We start from the raw sequence: 25688 nt of genomic DNA, 5'->3' as shown, positions 1-25688 counted from the left end.
AGTTTTAAAATTTTTATTATTTCATGTCATTAGATTTTGTTGCTTTAACTATTGGGGGGAATAAAGGGATCTTAATGTGACTTGCTGGCTTCTCTTTCTCATGGTTGCTGTCATCTTTTTTCATACCCAACTCTCTGGAAGACAAGGATAAATCCTGGAGATTCGCTTCAGTGGTGCATGAAATGCCCATTTTCTGTAGGTGTGGACTCATGGGCAGGTCTTGGGGAAATACCAGTCTTCGCATTTCCTACAAGGTAGAGAATAATGGCAATGGCATATAGCTTAGCAGGTTCATATCCTGGCTCTGCCCTGAGCATTGATAATCTTGGGCAAGTTACTTAACATGTCTCAGCTTTTCTTGCTTCATCACTAACATGAGGGTGTTGATGTGGCAGAGGTCATGAAGATTAAGGTTTGGTAAAATCTTTAGCACTATACCTGGTACATGGTACAAACCCAGCACATGGATGCTGTTCCCAATCCATGGGAAAACAAGGGTGAGTTTGTCATCCTGCCAACTGGTGAAGGGAGCAAAGTTGGGAAGAAGTGATGATGAATGAAGGTGGTAGACGGAGAATTTGTTAACAAAGGAGATTCCAAGACCCGACCCAAACTCTCTGAACTGAAATCACTATAAGCCTGGGAATTTACATTTTAATTAGGCTTCCCAAGTGATTCATATGCACACTCAAATGTTAAAAATCATAAGAGTGTATATTTAGAAAGGCATTACAGTAATGGTTTTAAGGAAATGCATTTTGGAATGGTCCCACTTGAACTGACCTGAGTCCAGAAGGTCACAGGTAGGACAGAAGGATAGGAGCGAGAACCATCTTCCCTTATTACAAAAACTTCCCTTTCCCCCAGAGCTCTGTCTTCTCTTGAAATGGTCTTATTTCAGAACACCAAGCTGCAAACATTTGCCTTCAGATCTCCCCCTAAACTTAAGGTAACCATCCATTAGGTACTAGGCTACCTTTAGTCTCTTGTGGTAGATGGGATTATTGTTCTCAGTTCTTCATTCCCTCCTACCTACGAACTTGCAGTCAACAGAAATGGAACGAGTGTATTTCTCTGCAGGCTAGCAAGTGAGAAACATGGGTGGTTGCAATGGTAAGTCAGTAAATTTGGGGCATGTTTGTTACACAGCATTCTTGTGGCCAGAATTGACTAATACCTTTCTTAAAAGGGGAAATAACTGGGGTTTGCTAGTGTTCTCACTGAAAGACTTAACAACTCTTTTCATGGGGAAGCTTGCTCACCGTTGTGGCGAGGGCCTGGAAAGGGGAGAAGATTTGTCCAAACTGATAGCACTTGTGCACGTTGATGTCTCCAAAGCGACTGCGGCGCTCCTTCCGGCCAGCCAATCTCTTCTCTGCCTTCATGTCCATGAAGTGCCGGAAGGGGCCCTGCTGGGGCAGACGGGCCACATGCACCTGTAGCGAGGAGCTGAGGTAGCACGTGGTTCCCAAGTTCCACATGCTCACACTGAGACAAGGCGTGTTTTTGACAACAGCCAGCTCTTGTCCCTGCCTCTTGACTATCAGTTAGATTTCCACTGATCTTTCTAAATTTTCTGTGACCTTGGGAAACTGATCAAAGGGGCATCCTTTCTGTTTGTTGCTGGGAGTCCGGCATGCTAGGTTGGGGGTCAGGGCACTGAGCTCTAGTTATGAGCCTGCCAATCGCTATAGGACCTTGGGTCAACACCCACCCATATGGTAGATTCTTTACAAGGTCTTTTTCCAGCCTGGAAATGGCACGGATTATATGAAACTGGAATGTCAAGAATGCCATGGGTTGAAAGCTATCCTCCTTGGGGGCAAGGAGCAGGAGGCAGGGTGTGATGTGTGTTGAAGGGTCCTAACTTGCGATTCTAATCTCGCTTCTATTAGAAACTGAGAAGCAGAGGAGCCCTGCCGGCATTCCACTAGGAGAAACACCACCATAAGGTGCACAGTGAATTTCCCCAGACAGAGAGTTCCCCTTCACCGCACCCTCTGCCCAGACCCAGCTCTCTACTGGAGGTGGTCCTGCTGGGGGCCCACTGCTGGGCAGGGCCAATCCTGCCTTCTGACTGCCATGATGCTTGTTTTCACGGGGTCATCCCAGTTCCTGACGATCTCACCCTCACTCAGCTCCCTCTCCTGCCCCCGCCTCTTTGTGTGGACAAGAGAGATTCAGATTCTTCCTGCACATTGGTTTCTTCAAGGAGCTGCTACCCCTCTTGCTTGGTCCATGTGTGGCCAGTGGGAGAGTGGTGCCCAGTTTCAATTCTGACCAGGGGGGCCACCCTACGCACGCCCTGCCTTCCCTGTCTGCAGAGGAGGCTCAGCAAACACTATCCCTATTCACATTGTAATACTTTTACACCCCACAGGGCAGGGGTACGGCTGGGAACATGGGCAGGGGACGCACTCCTGTGGCTGATGGCCCAACATGCCCTCTTCCTGGCCGACACACCTGCACGGGTAGGGGTTACTTAGGAGTGGGCGGCCGGACACGTTGTAGGGACTTCATCCCAGTTAGGGGTTGGGCCATTTCCTGCCTCCCACACAACAGGAAACACGGAGGTCTGTTGTTTCACTTCTTTCTAGGATTGCCCATAAGGAGCCCAGAGGACACAGCACTAGCAGCTCTGGGGGCGGGCAGAGGGGCTGACCAAAACCCGGGGCCATGAGGGATGCCAGAGATCCAGCATCCCACTTCCTGGATGGAGAAACTGGGACCCAGCCAGTGGGAGGGCTTTGCTGAGGTCTCTCTGTGACCTTCTCTTGCATCAAGTATAAATTCACTGCATTGCTTCGGGCTTGGTGACTCTGTTCTGAGGATGGTGCTATTCAGAGCTCACCTTGGAGAGCGAGGGCATGAAGCAAGCCGCGGGAGAGTAGATGGGGCCTGGGGTGCCCTGAGCATTCTGGACGGGGCCAGAGCCCCCTGGGAGGGTCCCAATGAGAGGCCTCCCGTTGGGGATCCTCCCACCCTCCTCCTTTCCCTGGTTTGCCACGTTGCCTTTCTCGGGCAGAGCCAGCATCTCCAGCAGCATCATCACCTCCTTAACACAATTAACACGTGCCTCCGTTTCTGCCTGGGTCTCCTCCCCCTCCACCCCTGCCCTGTCTTACTGCCCCCCCCACGCATCTCCCTCCTATTCCTCTTTTAGGGCTCTGATTTTGGCTTCCAATGAAGGGCCTCCCCCAGCCAGAACAGGCTCCTTCTCCTCTGGGCTTCCAGACCATTGACCCCAGGGGGGTCTGTGTGCCCCACTTGACCTCCTGTGAGTGTCTCACTCCACTGACTCCTGCTCCTGTGGTCTTTGTCAGGGCTTCGCTTGCTGAGTGTGCTCCGTGGGGGGGCACACCCTCAGTCCTCAGCATGCAAAAGATAGGGGGAAAGAGGGATTTTTGGAAGACTCACGTCATGTATTTGTAAGCTCTTTGCTATTGGAAGAGAAAAATCCCAGCTTCGTCCTACAGCTTTGGTGGTGTTCAGACTCGACATTAATGGTGGATAAACAGGTCCCAGCGGGATCGGCAGCTTCCAGTCTGTTCCAGGGAAGTGAGGAGAGAAATGCCACGCTCTTAGGATCCATGCACAGCGCTAGACCTAGCGTTCGTGTTTTTGGGTTTGACCCCCACCTGCGGAATAACAAGGGAGGTTCGCGCCCCAGAGAAGGAAGCAGACCCTCAACCCAGAGCCAAGAAGGAAAGCCCTCATTAGGAAAGACACATGGAACCTGTAGGACATTCTGATTTGCTTTCTGGAATATGATGAGCATGGTGGGCAGTTCTCTTTGCTAGGTGGATTATTGGCAAATTGTTTTGCTGATGCCCCATGAGTTGATTGCTACTCTGGGGAGTTAACTGAGTAGAGAAGCTCATTACGGGGTCCAAGTCGGTCATCTAATCAGGTTAATTAAATAACGAATTAGGGGACTCTCTCGCTTTCTTGGATTTGCGAAGAATTATTTTTTCATATTCACGCAGAAGTCTGCAAACTTTCTCGGGCAGGGCTAGATGGTGAATAGGCTGGGCTTGGTGGCCATACCCGCTCTGTTGCAGCCATAGGACATGGTTGTCGTGAAACAAAAATAGCCACAGATGACACGTAAATAAGGAGCTGTAGCTGTGGTTCAATAAAACTTTATCGATGGGCACCTAAAGTCATGTTCATAGGATTTTCATGTATCACAAAAGATCATTCTTTTGATTTCTTTTTCCCCAGCCATTTAAAAATGGCAAAACCGTTCTTAGTTTGCAAGTCATCGAAGACAGATGGCAGGACAAATTTGGCCTAATGGGCTGCAGTTTGCCAACCCCTGCATTAGTGGATGCTTCAATACACCCCCTGTCACAAGGAGACAAGTGCTAATTTCCAAAATAGAAATGAGGATTCTGAAGTTTTCTCAGCAGTTTCAAAATCGCTTGTGCAAGATAGACAACTGGCCTGTCACCAAGCCTTAAGCAAACCAAGCCAAGGCTGGCTGGCCTAATTCAAAGACAAAATCTAGGGTTCCCAGGGACCTTGAAGCCAGACAGTTCATCTTCTTGACATGATGCGTGACCACATTTAAACCAGTTAGGGACACAAGGCTCATTTAGAGATACAAGGCTCTGGAGTCCTGGAGTAAATGATCTCATCACCGCGACCCTCAACCCCTGATTTTCACCCTGGTGACATTGAAGCATGTGATGCAGTTCTGCTTCATGCAACCCAGCTTCGTAAGGATGTCGGACAGAATTGCTACCCCCGCCCCACCCCACCCCACCTCCATGCACCAGACACGTAACTGAAGGCAGACTCCACCTCTAGGCTTTCCTCTACCAAGCCAGCCGTGACCTTTGGAGTTGCTCACCAGACCTGGGTCTGGGTGGTACTTGCTCGTGTGGCTCCTTAAAACGTTTAGCAACCCCCGACTGAAGCATTGCACTTGAACAGAATTTCAAACTAGAGAATGAAGTAGGCTTGACAGCAATTTCCCCAGGATGCCAGAGTAGGTAGAAAAAAAAACCAACTCAGAGTGATTCTTTCTGGTGTCTGCCAGGATACTTAAGTTTTGAGTCCATAGTAAGGTACTGATATTTTCCAAAACCTTCGTGGGTGGAAGTAAGGTGTTGGAGGGCTAGCAGAGCCGAGTCCAGGGTCTTGTACACAGTGGACTCTCAGGAAGTGTTTATAAGACAAATGGAAGGGGGAAGGCATTTGGGGGGCGGGGGGGCACTGGACTGCCAGTTGAACTCCCTCTCGGGGCTCTACGGACATGTGTCACTCTGGGGGGAAGGTCCCCTCTAGAGCCAGACAGACCAAATCCTGTCCTAATTTTACACCTCCAGCTCTGTCTCAAACAGCTGTCTCTGGCTCAGTGTTATCTTCAAAGAGGAATCCAAGGGCGCTTGGGGGGCTCAGGCGGTGGAGCGTCTCACTCTTGATTTTGGCTAGGGTCATGATCTCAGGGTCGTTGGATGGAGCCCCGCCTTCGGCTCTGAGCTGGGCCTGGAGCCTGTTTAAGATACTCTTTCTTCCTCTGTCCCTCTCTCTCTCCCTCTTAAAAAAAAAAAAAAAAGAGGAATGCAGCTTCTCTGAGCTTTGCCAAAGTCTCCTCGGTCAGTAAGTGTCTGCTTTCGGTTGCACTGGCAGCCGGTCTTGCTGGAAGCCAGCGCTGTTCAGCAAGTGGAAGGAGGCAGCCCCCCGCCCCCACCCACCCCAGCTCAGGATGTGGTCCTGGGTTGTGGAGTATGCCCCTCTGTATGGGAGAAAAACTCCAGAGGATTAGAAGGGAGGGGAGGGGAGGAGGCTAGGGCTTCATGTGGTTCTTCTTCCTTACAGAATAATTATGACATTTCGGCAGCTTTTATGTTCTTCTCTTTGGTAATTTTTTCCTGGGGTGGGATGGGGGAAAAGAATGGTTGCCAGGGAGATGGAAGGGAAGTTGGAAAGAGGCTGCCCTCTGGGACTGTTTAAAACCGGAGAGAGATACACGTAGTCCTAGAAGACAGAGAAGGTTTTTAAAAAGATTATTTACAGCCGAAAAACTAGCTTCCTGTCCTCCGTCCAGAAAGCACTTCTCGTCTGGTCCAGGAAGGGCATCTTTGCCTCTTGGCAGTAGACTCTGAGCTCTTGAAGGCACAGTTTGGGTCCTGTTGGTCTTTGAAACCCCAGCACCCATGCTGAAGTCTGGCATATAGTAGGTGCTCAATACATGCAGGTGACAGAGTAAATAAAGACCGAATGAGCGAGCGGAAGACATGCTGAGCACCAGCAGCTTTCTGGGCAATGGATTCTGTGCTCAGCATGATCCCAGCTACTCCCCACCCAGAGGCAGGCTGTCTGCACAAAGGAGCAGCGGTCCAGACCTGGGAGAGCAGCTTGAAAAGGTGTGAAATGTGTTGAATTTCAGTCTCTTTGCTGCAAATATATGGAAAAATCCTTTATTGCTGCTCACGTGTCTGGCCCATCTTATCTTCAACAGTTTCTCTTTAAGGGGAATTTGGCTTTCGGAATGTGGGAAACTATCAGACTTTGGCTCCAGCAGAAATTCTCTTCCCTGGTGGTGTGTTGGAGCATTCGGGGGTGGGGGGTGTGGAGGATGGGGCTTTAAAAATTCCAAAGCAAGCCTGCACCCCAGGCCAAAAGCACCTGCATTTCAGCAGGTGGGACCCTGGACAAGCCCGCCAGGGGATTCGACCGAGAGCAGCTGAGGCTAAGAACACCCAGGGAGAGTTGAGTTCACCTGTGTCAACACGATATTACTAGACAGCTGCTCCTCTGACTGCAAGTTCGTGGCCAAACCGGGGTGGGGGGTGGTGGGGGGACGTTTAAGGGTGGAAATAATAATCCTATAGATGATAGTCTTTGATTGGAGTCAACACTTTTTATTTTTGACAGTGATTCCAATAAGTGAAAAAATAAAACTTTGAGACTTTGTATCAAAAAATCATTTAGTTGGATTTTAAAGCTTTATTGCTTTTTGGCAGATTTTGAACAGGGTTGGGGTGACGAGGAACATTTAGTGTTAAGAGAAATGTCATGATTTTTTAAGAGCGAGGTTGACATTATTATTTCCTGAATCCCCAGCTCCTAACGTGGGGCCTGCCATGCAGCAGATACTTAGAAATGCTGGAATGATTACAGCAGTTACTGCGTGCTGGATGCTTCCTGCTATCATCACCGTCTCAGTTCATCTTTAGAGTAACCATGTACAATAGGTCTTATTTGAATCTTCATTTTACAGGGTGTGGTGGCCGACTTCTAAGATGGCCTGAGATTCTGCCCCCTTTTATGGATGCCCTCTATAGTCCCCCTCCCCTTGAGTGTGGGAATATGATGGGATATAGCTCATAAGTATGTTACATTGTGGCAAAGGTGAAGGGATTTTACAGATGTGATTAGGGCCCCTGATCAGTTGACTATATAAATTAATTAAAAGGGAGTTTATCTTGGGTGGGCCTGACCTAATCAGGTGAGCCCTTTAAAAGAAATTCAAGGGGCTTGAGACTCAAGTCATGCTGGGCATGCAGAAGGATGCCACCATGATTTTCTTTCTTTTTCTTTTTCTTTCTTTCTTACTTTTTTTTAAAAGATTGATTTATTTATTTGGTGAGGGGAGAGAAAGGGCACACATGAGCAGGAAAGGCAGAAGGAGAAGGAGAGAATTCCAAGCAGACTCTGCACTGAGCAGGGAGCCTAGCATGGGGTGCAATATCATGACCTCAAGATCATGACCCTGTGATCATGACCCCAGTTGAAACCAAGAGTCTGATCCTTAACCGACTGTGTCACCCAAGCACCCCAATATGCCACCAAGATTTCTAAAGCTGCAAGCAAATGGACTCTGGTGACAATCCTGAGTCTCAGATAAGAGCTGAGCAGAGGACCCAACTAAGCTGTGCCTGGACTAACCCACAGAAACTGAGATAATGAGCAGGTGTTGCTGTGACCTTCTAAGCTCGTGATAATTTGTTACACGGCAATAGAAAACAAATACACTAGTGAAGGAATAATGATGCAGAGAAGTCACAGGACTTGGCCAAGGTTGCACATTAGGAATGGTGGAGCTGTGAGTGGAACCCTGCCATTTCTGACCCCTTACTGTTTGACACTGACACCAGCGTCGGTTTGTGAAATAAGGCTCATCTGCTTCAGCTCACTGATGTTCCATAAATATAAATGGAACAAAACCAAGGCTGATACCAAACCCTGCTGCTTGGTGGAACAAAGTGGAATCAGAAGCAGGATGTGTCAGCATACGTCACACGTGGTTTCTACACACGGCGGGTGTCAGAGCTAGGGTGTCTTTTCAGACAGACTCTTGCTCCCAGCTGTCCCCACATGTGAACACATTTGGAAGTCATTCACAGGAGAAGGGCTGAGGAAAACCCTTCTAAGAAGGACCAGGAGCACAAAAGCCAATTTACGGAGCATCAAAGAAACCTCAAGGAGAAAAGAGACATGGCCAGTGGTCACGTAGTGACACCCATCTGTTTTGCTCCCGATGAGAAGATGCCAACCGACTTTTCTGATTTCCAGAGTTTAGATCATCGTGATTATTAGAGTTGCCCTTCCTTAAAGAAAAGCTAATCTTTTTTTTTTTTTTGACAGAGAGAGAGAGATCACAAGCAGGCAGAGAGGCAGGCAGAGAGAGAGAGAGAGGAGGAAGCAGGCTCCCCGCAGAGCAGAGAGCCCGACGCGGGGTTCGATCCCAGGACCCTAGGGTCATGACCTGAGCCGAAGGCAGAGGCTTTAACCCACTGAGCCACCCAGGTGCATGGGGTGCAATATCATGAAAAGCTAATCTTTACTGCTAGTAGTGGTAATGTACATTTTAATCTAGCGTTTCCTGTGTGTGTGTGTGTGTGTGTGTGTGTGTGTAAAAGTTTATTGGTGGGGAAGGGGGGAAGGGGTGTCTTGGAAAGTTACTGTTTTCTTCCAGCTAGCTTGAATGTATCTTTCTCTTTTCTCCTCACTCACCTGTCCTCTTTCTGCCTGGGAAGTAGATGTGATGCATAGAGGTGAGCAGCAATTTGGGGAGCATGAGGACTTATCCTCATGATAAGAAGAAGGCGGCTATGAATGGCTTGGGTCTCTGATGTCATCATAGAGCCCCCGCCAGCCTTGCACTGCCTTCCTCTGGACATCTTGTCGTATGGGGGACATACACTCCTTTCTGTTGATGGAACTTTTTTTTTCTTCTCCCTTCAGGGCACATGTAATTCTGTCTGATATGAAAATCTAAAAAATAATGTACACTCCCCAAGTATTTGAAACATACTTGGTAAACTGTCCAGTGTTAATGTGTGCAAGGAATAATCATTATAATTTAAGGATCCTTTTCTAGTATAATGAGGGTGAGGGGGGAACTCAGGGACGCCTCTCTCCTTCATTACTGACTCATGGGAAGGATGCATAATGGTGTGAGAGGAGGAATAGGGTGGCTGAAATAGATTTTAACCACAATAATGAATCACTCATTGGCCCTGATGTGTTTAATTTTGTCTAAGGCACAGAAGACCCAAGAAGGAGCTGTTCTTTGTCTTTGAGCAACTCTGAAGTGAGCATCTGTTTGCGATCTGAAAAGTACATTCAGATTTGGGGTGAGATGAGTGGGGTTGCCCACTGCGCACATCATTGAGGTGATTGCCTGCATCATTGGATACAGGATCTGTAACAAGAAGGGGACAGACCCATTTTCCCCTCCCTGGTCCAATCACAGTTGAATCACTGAATTCAGCTCGGGGCATCAAGGTATATTGTCCCTCATTCATTGTGATTTGGGGCATGGCTGAAGGAGGTGGGAACAATTAGACCAAAGGAGAGAGAAGCCAACGGGAGACACAGCAGCTAGGAAAGACTGCTTCATAGCAGAGTGATCAAACCCATCTCACCCCACCATCTCACCCTGGTGGAATGGGAACCAGTGATGGAAGCTTCCAGGAGGCAGTTCTGGATGGGGATTTGGATTTGTTTAGGATGCTAACAGCTGCAGCTACCAAAGACAGAGTGGCCCAGCTCAGTAGATGGTCCTGTCGTTGCTGGCACTTTAGATGGAACGACTGTTTGCAGAGATGGCGTATAGGGAGCCCCGCGGGTCATGTGTTTGCTCCTTCGCTCAAGGGTTAGAATTACTTAGTGTCTACTATGTGTCAGGCTCTTAATGGTCAGACTAGGACCTTGAAGATCTCTCCTATCTTGGTGATTCTCTGATGCTCTGAGCGCAGTGAGCTCGGTTTTGCACAAGGCAGAACTGAAGCACCCAAATCCGGGACCAGTTGCACCAAGTCACATGGCCTGTCAGTGGTGGACCCATCCCTGTCTCTGAGCTTTTGCTCTGTCTCCTCTCCTTTCTCTTTCAATCATCTGCTGTTTTCAGAGAAAACCAAGTCATGCTTTGCTAAGCCATCAAGGCTTGGGGAGCTGTTTAGACAGGATGTGCAGTTACCCAATCCTGGGCTGAGTGATGTGTTTTCCTGACTCCGACAAATTGAAGCAAGCTCTCCTTTTGATCTACAATCTTCCAAGTCGCCCCAGATTCCCCCGCCCCCCCCCACCGCCGCCCCCCCCCACCGCCGCCCCCCCACCACCGCCGCCCCCGAGTGGAGGCGGGTCACCGGCAAGGGATGTGGTTCCGATTTCATACAACACATGGCTTTCTGACTAGGGAGTGGCTGAAGATTCCTGGTGCACTCACCCCTGCTCAGCTCAGCCTTGAGATTCCAAAGATTGCTGTGCAAACCGCACGCTTCCCAGGGAGCCCATTTCCCCCAATCCTTAAACGTGTATGAACCTCCCTCCCTCCCTTTTTCTATTGTTCTCTCTCTTTCTGTCTCCCTCTCCCATGCACACATGCACACACACACACACACACACACACATACACACACTCTACCACTCCACTGTTGATCTGTACATCCTACACCCCCTATGGACGTTTCCAGCCAGGATCTCTTGCCTGGCAGGCCCTCTGTGGGGTTGGGAGTGCCTCTCAGGCAGCGAAAGGCAGCCTCGCCTTTGCAGCCGGTCATTCCACAAGCAAGGGGTCCTTCAGCGGAGGCCTCTCTGAGCTTCTGAATGCATCAGGCTTGCAAGACGGAGGGAGAGCAAATTGGGAGCTGTGTTGGACTGCCTGATGCTGGGAAAAACATCTGTTGGAAAACTTGCTTTGTAATTTCCTGAGCCGTTCGGGGTCAGAAGTGGGTAGAAACCCCCAAATGGAAGAAAAGCCTAATTACTTTCAAGTGGGAGGAAAATAAGAACCAGAAGGGCTCACATGGGGGCAGTCTGTGGATTCCCAACCTCAGGCTCCCAGGATAAATGCTTCCAAAGCTTCCTCAGGCACTACTTTCTTCTGGAGCGAGCACTGGCATTCTCCTGGGATAACTGACTTGGCCCAGACTGGACCATAGCCCAGACCCATAGATGGGAACACCGCTCACATTCACCCTCCACCAATATTGCTCTGCAAGGCTGGGGGTGAGCTGGAGAACAGCTCGGGGCCCCTTCATGCCTTCATTGCAGGCGAGTCTTTGATGGCCAGGCTCATTCACCAAGGTCGTTTCAGCGCTGGAGTGGAGCCTGATGCAGAGTGGGTGCTCCCCGGAGATGGATGGAGTGAGGGAATGCATCGGTCTTTGCATCCCACGCGCTCCCCAAAGTTCTCGTTGCTTACATGACTTGTGTGAATGGCTGCTCTGGGAAGCTAAGGTCAAAAAACAAGGCGGCTCTGATTACTGAACAGAACTGGAAAGGAATACAAATCGGGCACGTCGGAAGAGTGGGGGAAGGGCATACTGCTCTGGGGAGGTATCTGGAAAAGCCCTGGGCTTCCGGGCGTGCCCTCAGCAAGCCTCTGAGCTTGGAGACAGGAGCCGACCAGAGATGTTCCCCTACAGGCCTTCAAAGTTTATAGGTCATCTTCAACTGGGTCTGCAACAAAGATTTTGCACTTGCTTGGCTTCAAGGCTGAGGTCTTTATCCCACAATAAAGGGTCTCCCCTCTCTCTCCTACACTGCTTGGCTACATCTCTTCTCTCTTCTTACCCTGCAATTCTCCTTAAATACTAGTTTCAGTCCCAGGGAATAAGACCGAGATTTGCAAAAAAACAAAACAAGACAAAAATCAAACAAACAACCTCCCCCCCCCCCCCCCCACTTTTCAAGCTCTCCTTTATCTGGTTCGGTCATCGTGGTTTTCCTTGGCCCGAATATGCCTAAAGCTGAAAAGGTTTTTAGGGAAGCAAAACTCTGATTTTCAAGAAATGAGCTCTGGTTGCATAATGAAAGCCCTTTCTGATTCCCCGCACATAGGTCTCTGGGGGTAATTAGGAGAATTTATGTACCCCTTCTGGCAACTATCTTTTGTCACTGTGTTCAGCATGTGGAGTAAGTGATAGGTCCATGTTAATGATCGGAAAAGGTTGTATCTTCCAGGTAGCAAATGAGGCTTAAAGGTAACTTTTCATCTTAAAAATACCCCCTTGCTCTTCCCTCCACTGTCCCGAGGGGCCCACTTAGTGGAAATGCCATGTAGATGTATTTGCAAAAGGTCTGACTTCTTTAGCTGGAGGAAGGTGGAGATGCAGAGAGGACTTGCCCCAGCCCTCTGGGCACAGACAGGATAATTTACAAAAGGAGAAACAAGAAGACATGCTTCCAGCTGGCTTAGCTGCCCTCCCGTGGATCAGCTCTGTGGCCACTGCCTCCTACTCTGAAGACACCAGCCACCAACACTAAGCGATTCGTTCCACAAACTAGAAGGGAGACAGCATTGGCAAGGCTGTTTCCTGCCTTGATGGCACATGGATGGGGCTCAGGTCTGTGCTTTGCTGGGCTAACAGGCAGTCCAGCATGGAAGAACCCAACTCAGCAGAAACAAGGGTGATTGATGGGGAGAGGGGTTGGGGTCCCTTGACCAGAACAAAACCACCTCCCCCCACCCCCCTCACCCCTGGAATGGTGCACTCTGCTTTTCCTCCCAAGTATCAGTTTCCCTCACTGAGAAGATGAGACCTACTCTGGGACCCATGGCACAGAATGTGGCCACTGAGCTAATGGGCTTGCACGACCTTTCTTTCCACTGCTCTGGGCCTTTCTGGCCCAGCCCCAGATAATACCTAAGTATGGAAACTAGAGCTCTGGAGCCAGAAGCTCGGTCATGAACAGCAGGAGCTCTGCGGACTTGCTGGTTTGCAACCACAGTGTTTTCCTACCCCAGCAGCTCTCCGCCTGCATGAGAAGCTCCTGCTCCAGGACACCATTGTATAAACCCAAAGGGAGCCTGCAAATGCACGGGAGTGGGGTCTGTCTCCAGCCCCGGGCTGGCCTTACCCTTGGCGTCTCTTCGCGGTTCTGTTTTGCCAATATATGGGCCTTCCTTAGTAGCCTTGTCCCCTCCTTTGTCTTTGGCTTTGTCCATAGAGATCTGGGTACCTTGCCCCTTCTGCAGCATCTGCCCATCGGGCAAGGGCTGGCCTTCAGGCAGATCCTCTTGCTTCTTGTTCTCTTTCTTCCTCTCATGGGGAGCTCTAAAGGATACAAAATCCACCATCAGCTGTGATGTTCTGAGGGACTCAACAGCCCCCAAGTGATTGGCCTGAAGAGGAAGTTGCGGGACCGGAACTTCCAACTTCGTGAAATATTATTTAATCTGGGAAGAAAATAAATGGATGCTGTCAGCTTCTTCTTGTGTATTTGCACAGCGCAGTCATGAGAAAAGGGTGGGACGATCCCCCAAGTAGCAGAACAATTGGAGAACAGTTGTCCCACAGCTAATGCTTCCACCGGTGCCACCAAGGAATTCCACGCATACATGCACTGATATATTACAAAGAAAACAGGTCTTACCGGGACGAGACACAGGAGGTCAGGAAACATCTAAGAGCTGGTGTGTGTGTATATATAGAAATATATATATTTACATAAAATATGTATATGTATATTAAAGATTTTATTTCTTTATTTGAGAGTGAGTGAGAGAGAGAGAGCACGAGTGAGGGGAGAAGCAGAGAGAGAAGCAGACTCCCTGCTGAGCAGGGAGCCCTATGTGGGGGCTCGATCTGGGGACCCTGAGCTGAAGGCAGACGCTTAACCCACTGAGCCACCCAGGCACCCCCTGCTGTGTATATTTTTACTATCAAGCAATTTTCTTTTTAATTATTTTTAAATTTGAGTATAGTTGACACACCGTGTTACTTTAGTTTCAGGTTTATACAGCACAGTGATTTGACTTCTCTACACTTCAGGCTGTGCTCTGCACGATGTAGCCACCATCTGTCTCTGTGGTATTTCTTTTTTCAGGGTAGGGTTAATATACTGCTCATCCAACTGTGTTTTCTGTTTCTTTTTCCTCCCCATTTCCCATTATATCAATTATTTGTGTTTGGGGAGAATATTAAGCCGTTCTTCAGTGATTTTCTTTTCTTTCTTTCTTTCTTTTTTTTTTTTTAAAGATTTTATTTTAGAAGGGGAGAGAGAGAAAAGGCATGAGCAGGAAGGGCAGAGGGAGAGGAAAAGAGAATCGCAAGCAGACTCCATGTTTAGCACAGAGCCCAAGGTGGGCTCGATCCCAGGACCCTGAGATCATGGCCGGAATTGAAACCAAGAATGAGACGTTTAACCGACTGTGCCACCCAGCATCCCCTTCAGTGATTTTCCAACATCCAAGTCACTGCGCTGGACAAGACCCACAAAGGAAGAGGACCCCTCCTGATCTGACCTGTTCTGCTCCTTTCTCCATCTTCTCTTCTACTTGACCTCCCTGCCCCCCAACCCAGTGCTCCTTCAACAGGAGAACCATCCCAGTGCCCAGGAAATGCTGCTGGCTCTCGGGCTTCTGGGATCGGCTTGTCTCTCTCCCTCTGCCTGGAATGCAACACTTTCCTCCCTTCCCTTCCCTAAATGCTCATCCACCTGGGGAACGCCTACTCATTACTTCCTCTATGGTGCTGTTCATGACATCCCCCAGTTCTCACCCTGGGATATAGACCTGTCCTCCCTCTGTTCTCCATTATCTTTTTTTTCAAAGATTTTATTTATTTATTTGAGAGTGAGAGAATGTACACTTGAGAGTACGATCGGGGGGAGGGGCAGGGAGAGAGGGAGAAGCAGGCTCCCCATTGAGCCAGAGTCCGACGTGGGGCTTCATCCCAGGACCCTGGGATCATGACCTGAGCCAAAGGCAGACGCTTGACCAACTGAGCGACCCAGGCGCCTCTCTGACATCTTTCAAGTATCTCCATTTTAGTAATGACGAATTATGCAATAAATGGTCTGTTTTCGTACCTGCTTCCACTGCTAGATTTTATGTTCTATGAAGTCACAGGCTCTATCTCATCCTCCTTAACACATAGCACTATATCTAGCAAGAGGCAGATCCTCAATCCGTATTGGATGGGTGGATGGATGGATGGATGGATGGACAGGAGGATGGATGGATGGACAGATGACGAAGTATTGGGTAAAGGTAGAGAAGGACAAAAGACAGTAGATTCAAAATATGAACTATGTGGAAGGGAATGTCAGAGGGGCACGTGTAATCAACCTTGGATCTGCAATGATGACCAGAGTTAGGTGGGAGCAGAAAGTCAAGGCTGGGACTTTTGGCCCTGTGAAGGTTGCATCTGGGATTCATCTAGAATGTCCAACTACAGTAAGATGCTCAGAAAGTAGGACGTAATTTTTGCTTTGGAATTCTGTGGTTAGCGCTAAGTGGCAGCATCTCTGGTGGATTTAACTTTTTCCCCTGAAACCCAAAGAAATGTAATCTGAAAACTGGCATCCTAGAGGTGATAATTAGAAGAGAATGGTGAAGGATATAGAAACATCAGAGTCTCTGTGTGGAGCCTCAGGTTAGGACCTGTCATTGAAATACCTTCACTGATATTGGACAGAAACCTGAACATTTCTCCATGCCATGCAAATCTTTGAAAAGTGCATCATTTTTCTTTTATGAGTCTAAACTTGGTTTCTGAAGTTGTTGTTCCTGAAACTTCGCTTCCCTTAGGATCCCTCTCTTGCTCCTCTCGAAAGATCCACTAAGCAGTTTGTAAGCTGCATAGTTGCAAGTAGGTGGGAAGTTTTTTAAGGGAAACAAAATTTTTTAGCTTAAAAGAACATCTGCTCTGTGTCTGATCACTAGATGCCTCCAGCTTTTCTAGCAAGTTGTAACATTTGTACTGACAACCCTAAAGCATATTTTGGCACATTATGAAAATCTACACTCAATAGATATGTTATTATACATGCCTCCAGTGCCCTATTCGAGGACCCTAACGTGCCTCCCTCACTTTGGATTGCTTGTTTATAAAGTTGTAGCTGTGCTTTACTGTCGACCAGACCCAGGCAGAAAATGCCAATGAACGTGGGTCAACAGGACTCAATTAAGCCTTGCCTTGCCATCTGGGGACCTTCGGGGAGCTGGGGATGTCCTCCATGAGAGCACATTCTGGCACTTCAAAAATTATACTCACACAGTGTTGAAGGGAAGAGAATACTTTTTCAAGGGGCCCAAGTCAAGCAACCAGTGACCAGATTGCCATCTGTTTCAAATTAAATGTGTTTATTATCTTTGCATCTCGTTCCGCAGCTCCACATCGTCAGTTAGAAAATATCTTTTGGGATCTTCACTTATGCTCCAAGGCATGTGTTTATAAGTTTAACTGACTGTTTGCTTTCACACACAGGCATCGATCTCCTCCTTCACTTTGACTCCGGGCTTTGTCGAGGCTGTGGGAGAGGGCCTGTGGGTTCTGGTCATTCGGTACTTAGGTCTTGTTGTCCTCATTCTGTTTCTGTTTTTCTTTGTTTCATGAAGTCCCAAACTCTACGTTAATTGTTCAAAGTAGAATGGACATCAGATAAAGCCAAAGCTTCTCTGGCCAAAAGGATTAGGAGCTGAGACCTGAAGGTAAGAAGAAGCTGTACAAAGAGACACTAAGGAATGAGCACCTGGACAGAGAAGACGGTCCCAGGAAAGGCTTTGAGACAGTCCAGGACTAGAATATTTGAGGAAGAGAAAGCAAACCATTGTGGCTGGAGAGGGCAGGGAGAGGGAAAGTGGTGTGAGATGCAGCTGCAGGGAGGCCAGCGTCGGGTCAGGCAGGGCCCCATGGGAAATGTTCAGGATTTTAGATTTATTCCAGAAGCAAGCAGAAAGCCAGGAGCACAGGGCATGTTTGGATTTGCATTTCATGAGGATGAGGCTGGCCAATCTGTGAAGAAGAGATTGGAAGGAGGAAGACGGGTGGGGAGACTGGGGGTGGGGAGGGGGTTGTATCAGTCTTGGTGGAGGTGGTGGGGGGAGGGGGAGTAGACTTGGCAAGCCTTCCTCACCCCCCCTCCCCCGCCCCCAGCTAGAGGCAACAAGGGAAAGGAAGACCCAGAGACCTGCTGGTCTTCTGACCTGAGCAACAGGTTGAAGCTGGTGCTACTTAGAGAGAAGGGGCAGTCCTAGGGGCACAATGATGTGGAAAGGCGGGGGACCGGAAATCCGTTCTGAAGGACTGGGGACTTGAACTGGGGACACCTGATTCTCAGCTCTAGGTAGAAATGAAGAAGTCTCTTGGTACTAAGTCTCTTGAAAGGGTAAAGTTTATCATTTATTGGTGTAACTTTAGAAGTAATGACAAAAAACTCTGGAAGCCCATGTCATGGAGCTTGTGACAACTCAGGTTGGGGAAATCAGGGATGGCTCAAGGGTCAGCAATAAATCTGGTGAGCGGCATAGCAGGTGGAAATACGTAACACTGGATTTTCTCCTCTGCAACTTCTCGTTTGATTAGACTTTATTCCTGCACCGGAATAAATATGTTGGGTGAGGAGTAGGTGCGGGGAGTCCGGGAGCTGCTGGGGCTGAGAGGGATGGGAGAAACATCCAGAAAGGAGGATGAGAAACATGACATGGAGAGAGAAAGAAGGACTCGGGGCTGGGAAGGCATGCCTAGGGGATGATACAATGTATTGACTTAATATTGTCCTTTGAGTTTCAGTGAGTGGAACTCATTTGTTTTTAAGCACCCTTACAAACAACATTTTGCTCTGTAAAGCAAGTGTGGAAAAGCATGCACTGAGGGACCTCGTAGCATTTCTTCAGCCGCGTCCCTGTCTTTCTATTCACTCTCAGCAGATTCTGTTTGTTTTTCCACCCGCCTACCCACTTCCGAGTACATGCTGTCCCACTCTTTACTTTGCTTATCTCCTTTTCTGCTTGCTTATCTCCTTTTCTTTTCTGGATGGTGCTTTTAGAAAGCACAATATTTGGACGGCGGAGGGGCAGCCTGCAATGCAAAATGCATTATCTGGGGTTCTCACTGGCACCTGACTTGGAAGAATAAGATGGTCCCTCTCGATTTCTGATTGCCAATCTACGATCTCAGAGTTGTGCAGGGGAAAGTCTTTGACTTAGTGTAGAAGAAGCCTAAGTTTGGGCGACAGAGAGGCCTGAATTGGTCCCTTAGCTCTGCCATTTTCTATTTCGTGACTGCACGCTTGTGACCTCATGTCTCCAAACCCAATGTTTTCATCTGTAAAATGGGTATAATGATATATATGCAAATTGTGGGGTTGGTGTGGAGTTTAAGTGATATGACACAGGTGAAGGTCTTAGCATGCATGGTACCTAATTCATGCTGGTAATCACAAGTAGCCCATCATATCATTCCTATAAAACTTACCAACATAATGGCTGTCAGTTGGACCAGAAACAAACACTGTTGGTGGTCTATAAGGTCTTTGGCAACATTACGGTGTGGGTGGAGGGGTGCTGGGGTGCTGGGTGGGGTTTCTCTGTCACAGTCTAGCAAAGTCTGCGAACTCGAAGCTTACGGTGTGTTTAACTCACCCATTTGAGAAATCAGATGAAAAAGTGTAATTGAACAATTAAATGAAAAAATGGGGGCCTTTCCCACACAGGGTGGATTGCAAACTTCTCTTGAGAACACAGAGCTGGTGACATGGGTCCCTACTCTTCCCTATGGTGACTGTTAGCCGTGACTTAGAAACATCTGATGTTATGGTTGGAGGTGCCCTTTCCCAGCTCCCCACTGTCCCTTCCCAGCTCCCTGCCCTTCTTAGACAGCATGGTCTTAGATCTTGTACATACTCTCAACAAGCTTATATGACCTTGGACAAATTATTTTTTTAAGATTTATTTATTTGAGGGAGAAAGAGAGAGAGAGAAGAGTGAAAGCATGAGCAGGAGGGAAAAAGGGAGAGAAAATCTCAAGCAGACTCCATGCTGAGCACAGAGCCCTACACTGGGCTCCATCTCATGACCCTGAGATCACGACCTGAGCTGAAACCAAGAGTCAGACCCTTAACTGACCGTACCAACCAGACACTCCTTGGACAAATTATTTAACTCTTTTAGTCTCAGTTTCCCCATCTGTACACTGGACATGATAGTAATGCTTATCCCAGAAGGTTCCTTTAAGCATTAAATCACATCAACAAAAAGCTTCCCACAGTGCTGGGCTTACAGAAAGCCCTGGGGGCTAGCTATTGTTATCTTCAGAACACTTCACGAATTTGTGGGCATCTAATGGAAATACAAACTTAGATGATACTGGCAGAAGTCAAGACAGATGTATGTTACAGGGATATAATATTTTTTAAAAATATCAATGAGATTTTCTTTTTCATACACCCTTGTACTTGATTTTTCCCCACTCTCCTTTCAGGGAAAAGGTTTGGGGGTAGCTATCCTCCGTTGCCTGTCATATGCACCTTTTGCTTATTCCCATCCTGGAGCTCACCGGCTGGGTTATATCAATGAACTGTCTTGCCTCTGCTGTCCAGTTAGGTGTGACCAATGGGATGTTCCAATAGGGGATCGAAAGAGGGGAGGAAAACGATGCCAATATTTATTCCTCTGGCTGACTCCTTCCCTGAGGATTTTCCTTGACCTGCTAGGACCCTTCCTGAAGGCTACAGGTTCTCTCTCCACACTCTATCCTTCTGGGTTTGGTGGCCCTTCCCCTCAGGCCATCAGGTCTTGGGTCCAGAGATCCACTGTTCCCTGCAGTTCCCTTGTACCTCTTCCATATCTTTGCAAAACTACTTTGATCTATTCTACACTCTGAGTCATTGGTTGATGGAGTGTCCACTATCTTGGAGAAAATCAGAATTCTTACAGCAGAGAAAACGGAGTCAATGCTAAGATCCAGATTTTGAGGTGGCATTTTGAGCCCACAGCAATAGAGAAATCAAGCTTTGTGAAGAAAGAGTTTTTTGCATTGCTCGTGGTTTCCCTTAACAGGGAAAGAATGAGGCTAGATCAAAAGAAAGCCATAGTGCAGAACGGCAGAGGAAATGACTTAGGGACAATTTCCACCAGACAGAAAGAGGAAGTAGAAAGCGTTGCCATGAGAGGTGGGAAGGCAGCTCTGAGAGGGTAAAACCTGGATGTGCACCACAGCTTGGTCACTGAGAAGTGGTTGCCTTTCCCCTCCCAGGCTTCCCCTTGCCCCAGCCCACTAGGCTTCAGCAAAATTGGGGTGATGAGGTGTTAGAAACTCTCACAGAAACCCCAAATGGTTTGAGGGAGCCTGAGCACATCTTGGCTCACCCACCACAACCCCCTGGCTCTGCACTTTCCTACCGTGTCCACCGTGGTCTGGGGGCAGTGGAATAGCCAGGGTGGAGGGGTCCTTGAGGCCCGGGGTTTCTGTCTGCCCTGGTGAGAGGATGCCCAGGAGTGAGAGTGGCTGTATCCTGGCATCAGCCTATCATCAGAGCAAGGAAGTGAGAGGCCATAAAGCACCCACACCTGGTGATCTGAGGGACCCGCAGGGACCTGCGGGTCAGCAGCAGGTGCAAGATGGACACCCACGAAGGACAGCAAGATGAGCCACACCTAACTAAACACCAGACCAGGACATCCAGGGACAAGACCAACTGGTAGTTGAGAACATCAAGGATCCCTACAAGGCTGTATCAGCTTCCTTCTGCACCCAGATGACATGTTGGAGGGAGGAGGAGTGGGACAATTGACTTCTAGAGAAAGGGAAGAAACCACATTTAAATTGATGTAGTATTTACCTATAGGAGGCTGAGTTCATCTCAAAGCAAAATGTTTCAAACTGGGGCGCCTGGGTGGCTCAGTGGGTTAAAGCCTCTTCCTTCGGCTCAGGTCATGATCCCAGGGTCCTGGGATCAAGGCCCGCATCGGGCTCTCTGCTCCATGGAGAGCCTGCTTCCTCCTCTTTCTGCCTGCCTCCCGGCCTACTTGTGATCTCTCTCTCTGTCAAATAAACAAATAAAATCTTTAAAAAAATGTTTCAGGGACGCCTGGGTGGCTCAGTGGGTTAAGCCGCTGCCTTCGGCTCAGGTCATGATCCCAGGGTCCTGGGATCGAGTCCCGAGTCGGGCTCCTTGCTCAGCAGGGAGCCTGCCTCTCTCTCCGCCTCTGCCTGCCTCTCTGCCTGCTTGTGTGCTTTCTCTCTCTCTCTTTAAAAAAAAAAATGTTTCAAACTTATTCAAACAGAATAAGTTATCCACATCAGCGATTTGCCCCCCTCTGCCATCAAGGAGGCTTGGCGGCTCCAGAGTGAGAGAGAGTGATGACTGACAACGAGCTTCATTTGCTCAATACCTCTGAGTGTTCTGTGTCAATGTTGATTTCCTCATGAGACTGACCCTTTACAGTGGACCTTTGCCCCAGAGCCATTGAGTCATGTTAGGCGTGGTGAAAGCGTTTACTTTAACACGGTCATTACCTTTACTTATTAAATCATCTTAATATAATAACATTGAAGGAAATTCATACAGAAAAATATCCATATCCCCTCTACCTTATCAAAAAATCATTCACTTTTTTTTTAAAATGGCTTCTTGTTAAAATACTGGGTGACAGACGGGCCAAACCCTGGGCTTAAGGAAGGCTGTGCTCCCAGTCGCAGAACTTGCCCTAAGGGAGAGAGAGAGGAGCTGGTTACCTGACATTGTCACGAGGCGTCAAGCATTTGCTTACTCGGGAGACCTTCCAATTAGTGAAGTGGGACATTCTTAGGATGGTGTCCAGAGTCAACGGTGTTGATAGGATTTCACACTTTATTTCCTACTTCTTAGCCTTTGCCCTTATACAAAATCCCAGGATTCATGGGGATCCCTCTCCATCCTTTCTCTGGCATCCTAGACCCTGATTCTGGGGGTTCTAGCTTCCTTTGGAATGTTGACATTATGATGTTCCTAGAAGAATTTTGCAGATGGAATTCGTGGGCCTGTTTTAGAGGGGGGTGGTGCTGAGGAAGAGAATTTAACTTTGCTTTCCTCTGCATGTTTTCTCCCCTTTTCGTTCTAATGATCGTGATGTTTTTAAGGAAGGGTTTTACTTGGGATGGAAATTGTGTTCTGAAGGGAAAAAAAAAAAGCATTCTGAAACCTCCCCCTGCTCTTATGGGCATCACTCTGATTTGGAAGCCTACGCTGTCCTAAGCAGTTTCCTGTTCATGTACCTCCCTGTGCTTGGATCACTAAAGAAACACGATCAGATCTGCCCACATCCACGAGTAGGGGAGGTGTGTACTGATTTCAACAAGATGGCTGACGGGGAGAATCCAGAAGTGACATTAGGGACTGGGAAGTCTATCTGTGATGGGTGAAAGCAGCTGGTATTTTGAGATGTCCTTTGGTGGTCTGTATAAATAGTCCCAAGGGTGTTTTCTCAGCAATCCCTAAAGTTCTTAGAAGGGCCTTGGGCGATGACAGCCTTGGGGTCCTGTGACAACCACTGGACACCTGTGGGCTTTTCAATTGTGAACATGGAAGGAGGTGGGCGGTTCTTAGAGAAATCCTAGGGAAGAAAATGGGGGGGAAACACGAGGTAAAACCTAGATACAAAATCTATAGAAAAATGAGTGAAATAAGCCATTTAAGACTTTATAGTTTTTCCCACTAAAAACCAGGGTCTTGGTACTAGAGGCCTACTGTATTAGTTTTACTGGCATCACCAGGTATTAAATCACACCAGCTTAATAAAATGGGAAAAATCAGGATGCCTGGATGGCTTAGTTGGTTAAGCATCTGCCTTTGGCTCAGGTCATGATCCCGGGGTCCTGAGATCGAGTCCCACATAGGGATCCATTTTCAGTGGGGAGTCGGCTTCTCCCTCTGCCGCTTCCCTTCTGCTTGTACTCTCTCTCTCCTTCTCTCTCTCCCTCTCTTTCACAAAAATAAATAAATAAAATCTTAAAATAAAACAAAATGGGAAAAGTCAGACCATGATAAACCAGCCTGGCACTAGTCCTAGCTTCTGTCAGGATTTCCTTCTTGACCCATGAAGAACTGAGAATCACTATTTAGTTTCCAAACATACCGGGGTAGTTTGAGCTGGGTTTATTTTCTTATTTTTGTATTTTATTTTGGGGGGGGAGGAAAAAATATTTTATTATTTTATTATTTTTGATCACTTGATTCATTTGGAACAGATGATGTTCAAAACATATGTTAAGAAGTTCAAATTTTCCTAATTCTGTTTTCTTTTATGACATCACTGCTTTTATAGGTCTGTCAAATATAGACAGTTTCATGTGGCTCTCCTGTATATTTTGAGGCTGTGTTACTGATATTCACTGTCCCTGCTTTCTTATATTTTTCTGGTTTATTATGTGATAACCTTCCTTGTCCTCAAGTACTATCTTTTCAAGGCTATTCCAAGTGACATTTCTGTGGTTAGAGCATCTTTATTTTGACCAGTACTTCTCTAGGGTAATCATTGTGTCTTTATTCTGATTAAACTCTATTTGACCTAATGTCTGGTATACCGTTTTTTTTTTCTATCTATTATACTTTTTATTTGATCTCTGCCCTTTTCCCCTGCCTTATTTTTGACCCTTTAGTTCAGCAAATTTTCATTAATCTGTTTATTCCCTGCCTTGAAGTCTTTGGAAGTTATATTTTCTGTTTCTATGATAATCTTACCAACAGACTCAACTCTGATGACTTCATTTTTTTATTTTTCTAGGTCAATCCTTGAACTCCAAGGCATGTTCAGGGTTAAAATACACCACATGTGGATAAATCCGCCAGTTTCTCCAGAAACCGGGATGCTTTTATCTGTTCACTTATCAGCCTAACAGATATAACCAATGGAAAGGAACATAACATATCCCTGAGTTTAGGGGAGAACCAAGAGCCCTAAGGCACATCTCCTCTGGTGATGGAATTTAATAAACTGAGTTCCATGAAATTGCCAGTGTTCATTTGGTTTTGACTCACAAAAATGGCAATTTAACGGAGTCCAGTTCAATATTTTATTTTGCCACCTTGTTATTTATTAATTATTATTATTATTATTATTATTGCCTTTCTTACATTGCTTCTTCTTTGCACCCTTTTTCTGTTTCCCACTACAAATCTCTGCATCTCTCTCTCATACCCTCCTCCTTGGCTCTTGCTTTGTCTCTCTTCTGTGTCTCCAAAACTCTGGGGGAGGAAAGGGGAGACCTTGAGTCCTGAGTCAGGTACAACGTGCGGTTGCAGGCATGGTTCTGTTGCTGGATGGAATGGCGTTAACGTTCTCCCTCTGAGTGACTCTGTGTAATTTACTTACCCTTTCTGTGCCTTGGTTTCTCATCTATGAAATCAGGCTCCTTATGGTCCCTGCCTCGTGTTGTTGTGAAGTTTAAATCGGCTGATGTAGCTAAAGGATATAGAAAAACACGAGTGGGATTCTCAGTAACTCTGAGCTAACATCCCTGGATTAAAGTCTCCTTTTCTTTAGTTTGATAGGATGATACCTTGAAAGATGCTCATCATATGTTATTGAGTGAAAAGAGGTCAAGAAACAATAATTGCAATTTCATGCTGTAAGAACAGTATCTATATTTATACATGCAAAAGAGATACAGAGAATTTCCTAGATTGTGGCTTATGTATCTCTTTGTGCCTTCTAATTTTTCTAAAGTGAATATGTATTTTGTGTAATAAACTATACTTAAAAAATGCCTTGACTCTGGCTTATTTATATTTTTGTTGTATGCAGCGTTTTAATTAGTGAGTTAGGACGCAGAGACTGTGTCTATAAGCCAGAGGACCGTAGGTTGATGTGGCCATTTTGATGGGGTTCAGACTGTTGGCAGACAGCTCAATTCGATGGGTAAACTCAGAGAGATTGAGAACTTGGAAACAGAAGCACAGAACCTAAAGCCATGAGCCATGGTGTGGTCACGTGCTGTAGCTCCTAGGTCAGTCACGGGTGCCCCGAGTGAATGAATGAGCTTAGAAGTTGGAGCCAGCATCGAACACAGACAATGAGAGGGACACGCAGCAGAGATAAGAAAACCTGCGACCCCAGAGAGAGGGGTGCGGAGAGAAGCTGCCTGAGCTCCTGATGACACCCCAGCCTATAGTTCCAGGGCCCCCAAGAGTGGGGGCTTATGTGTAACTCGTTGCAAGCAATGTTTTCCATGCAACCTCAAAATCCATTTCTCTGCTTGGGAAGTGAGCTGGAGTGTTTTTGTTTCTTGCCCACAGATGCCCAGGGAATTTCTACTGGCTGCTTACTGTGACCCTGCAGCACCCATTCTTACTAGTCACCCCTCAAATGTATCCGATTGCTTCTGTCTGCTGGATTTTGTTCTTTTTACAGTTGCAGAATGGGGGAGAAGAGCCTTGCTTGCGGTGGTAGCTGGAGGGTCAGCTCAGGCTTCCCACCGTTACCAAGAACCATTGGCTCCCGTCCATCAACATAATTACCGAAT

The 25688-nt window shown here is 47.3% G+C and overlaps 1 protein-coding gene across 2 annotated transcripts; it reads right to left on the bottom strand.

Annotated features, from left to right (window-relative positions):
- Window positions 1–22137, bottom strand: LOC125087621 (uncharacterized). Of its 2 annotated transcripts, none has more exons than XM_047708106.1 (5): window positions 21924–22137; window positions 13321–13517; window positions 3418–3545; window positions 1263–1436; window positions 1–247 (listed from the first exon to the last, which is right to left on the bottom strand). In XM_047708106.1, exons 1-5 carry the CDS (start codon window positions 21989–21991, stop codon window positions 17–19), a joined length of 798 nt encoding a protein of 265 aa, XP_047564062.1. In that variant the 5' UTR covers window positions 21992–22137; the 3' UTR covers window positions 1–16. The 2 variants fall into 2 exon arrangements, with proteins under 2 accessions (XP_047564062.1, XP_047564063.1); XM_047708107.1 differs by having other exon boundaries at window positions 1263–1409.
- Between the last annotated feature and the right edge of the window lie 3551 nt (window positions 22138–25688).

The sequence above is a fragment of the Lutra lutra genome, chromosome 16, assembly GCF_902655055.1.
Source record: "Lutra lutra chromosome 16, mLutLut1.2, whole genome shotgun sequence".
Classification (NCBI taxonomy): Eukaryota; Metazoa; Chordata; class Mammalia; order Carnivora; family Mustelidae; genus Lutra; species Lutra lutra.
Note: the sequence above shows the minus strand (reverse complement) of the source record. Positions and strands in the feature narration are given on the sequence as shown.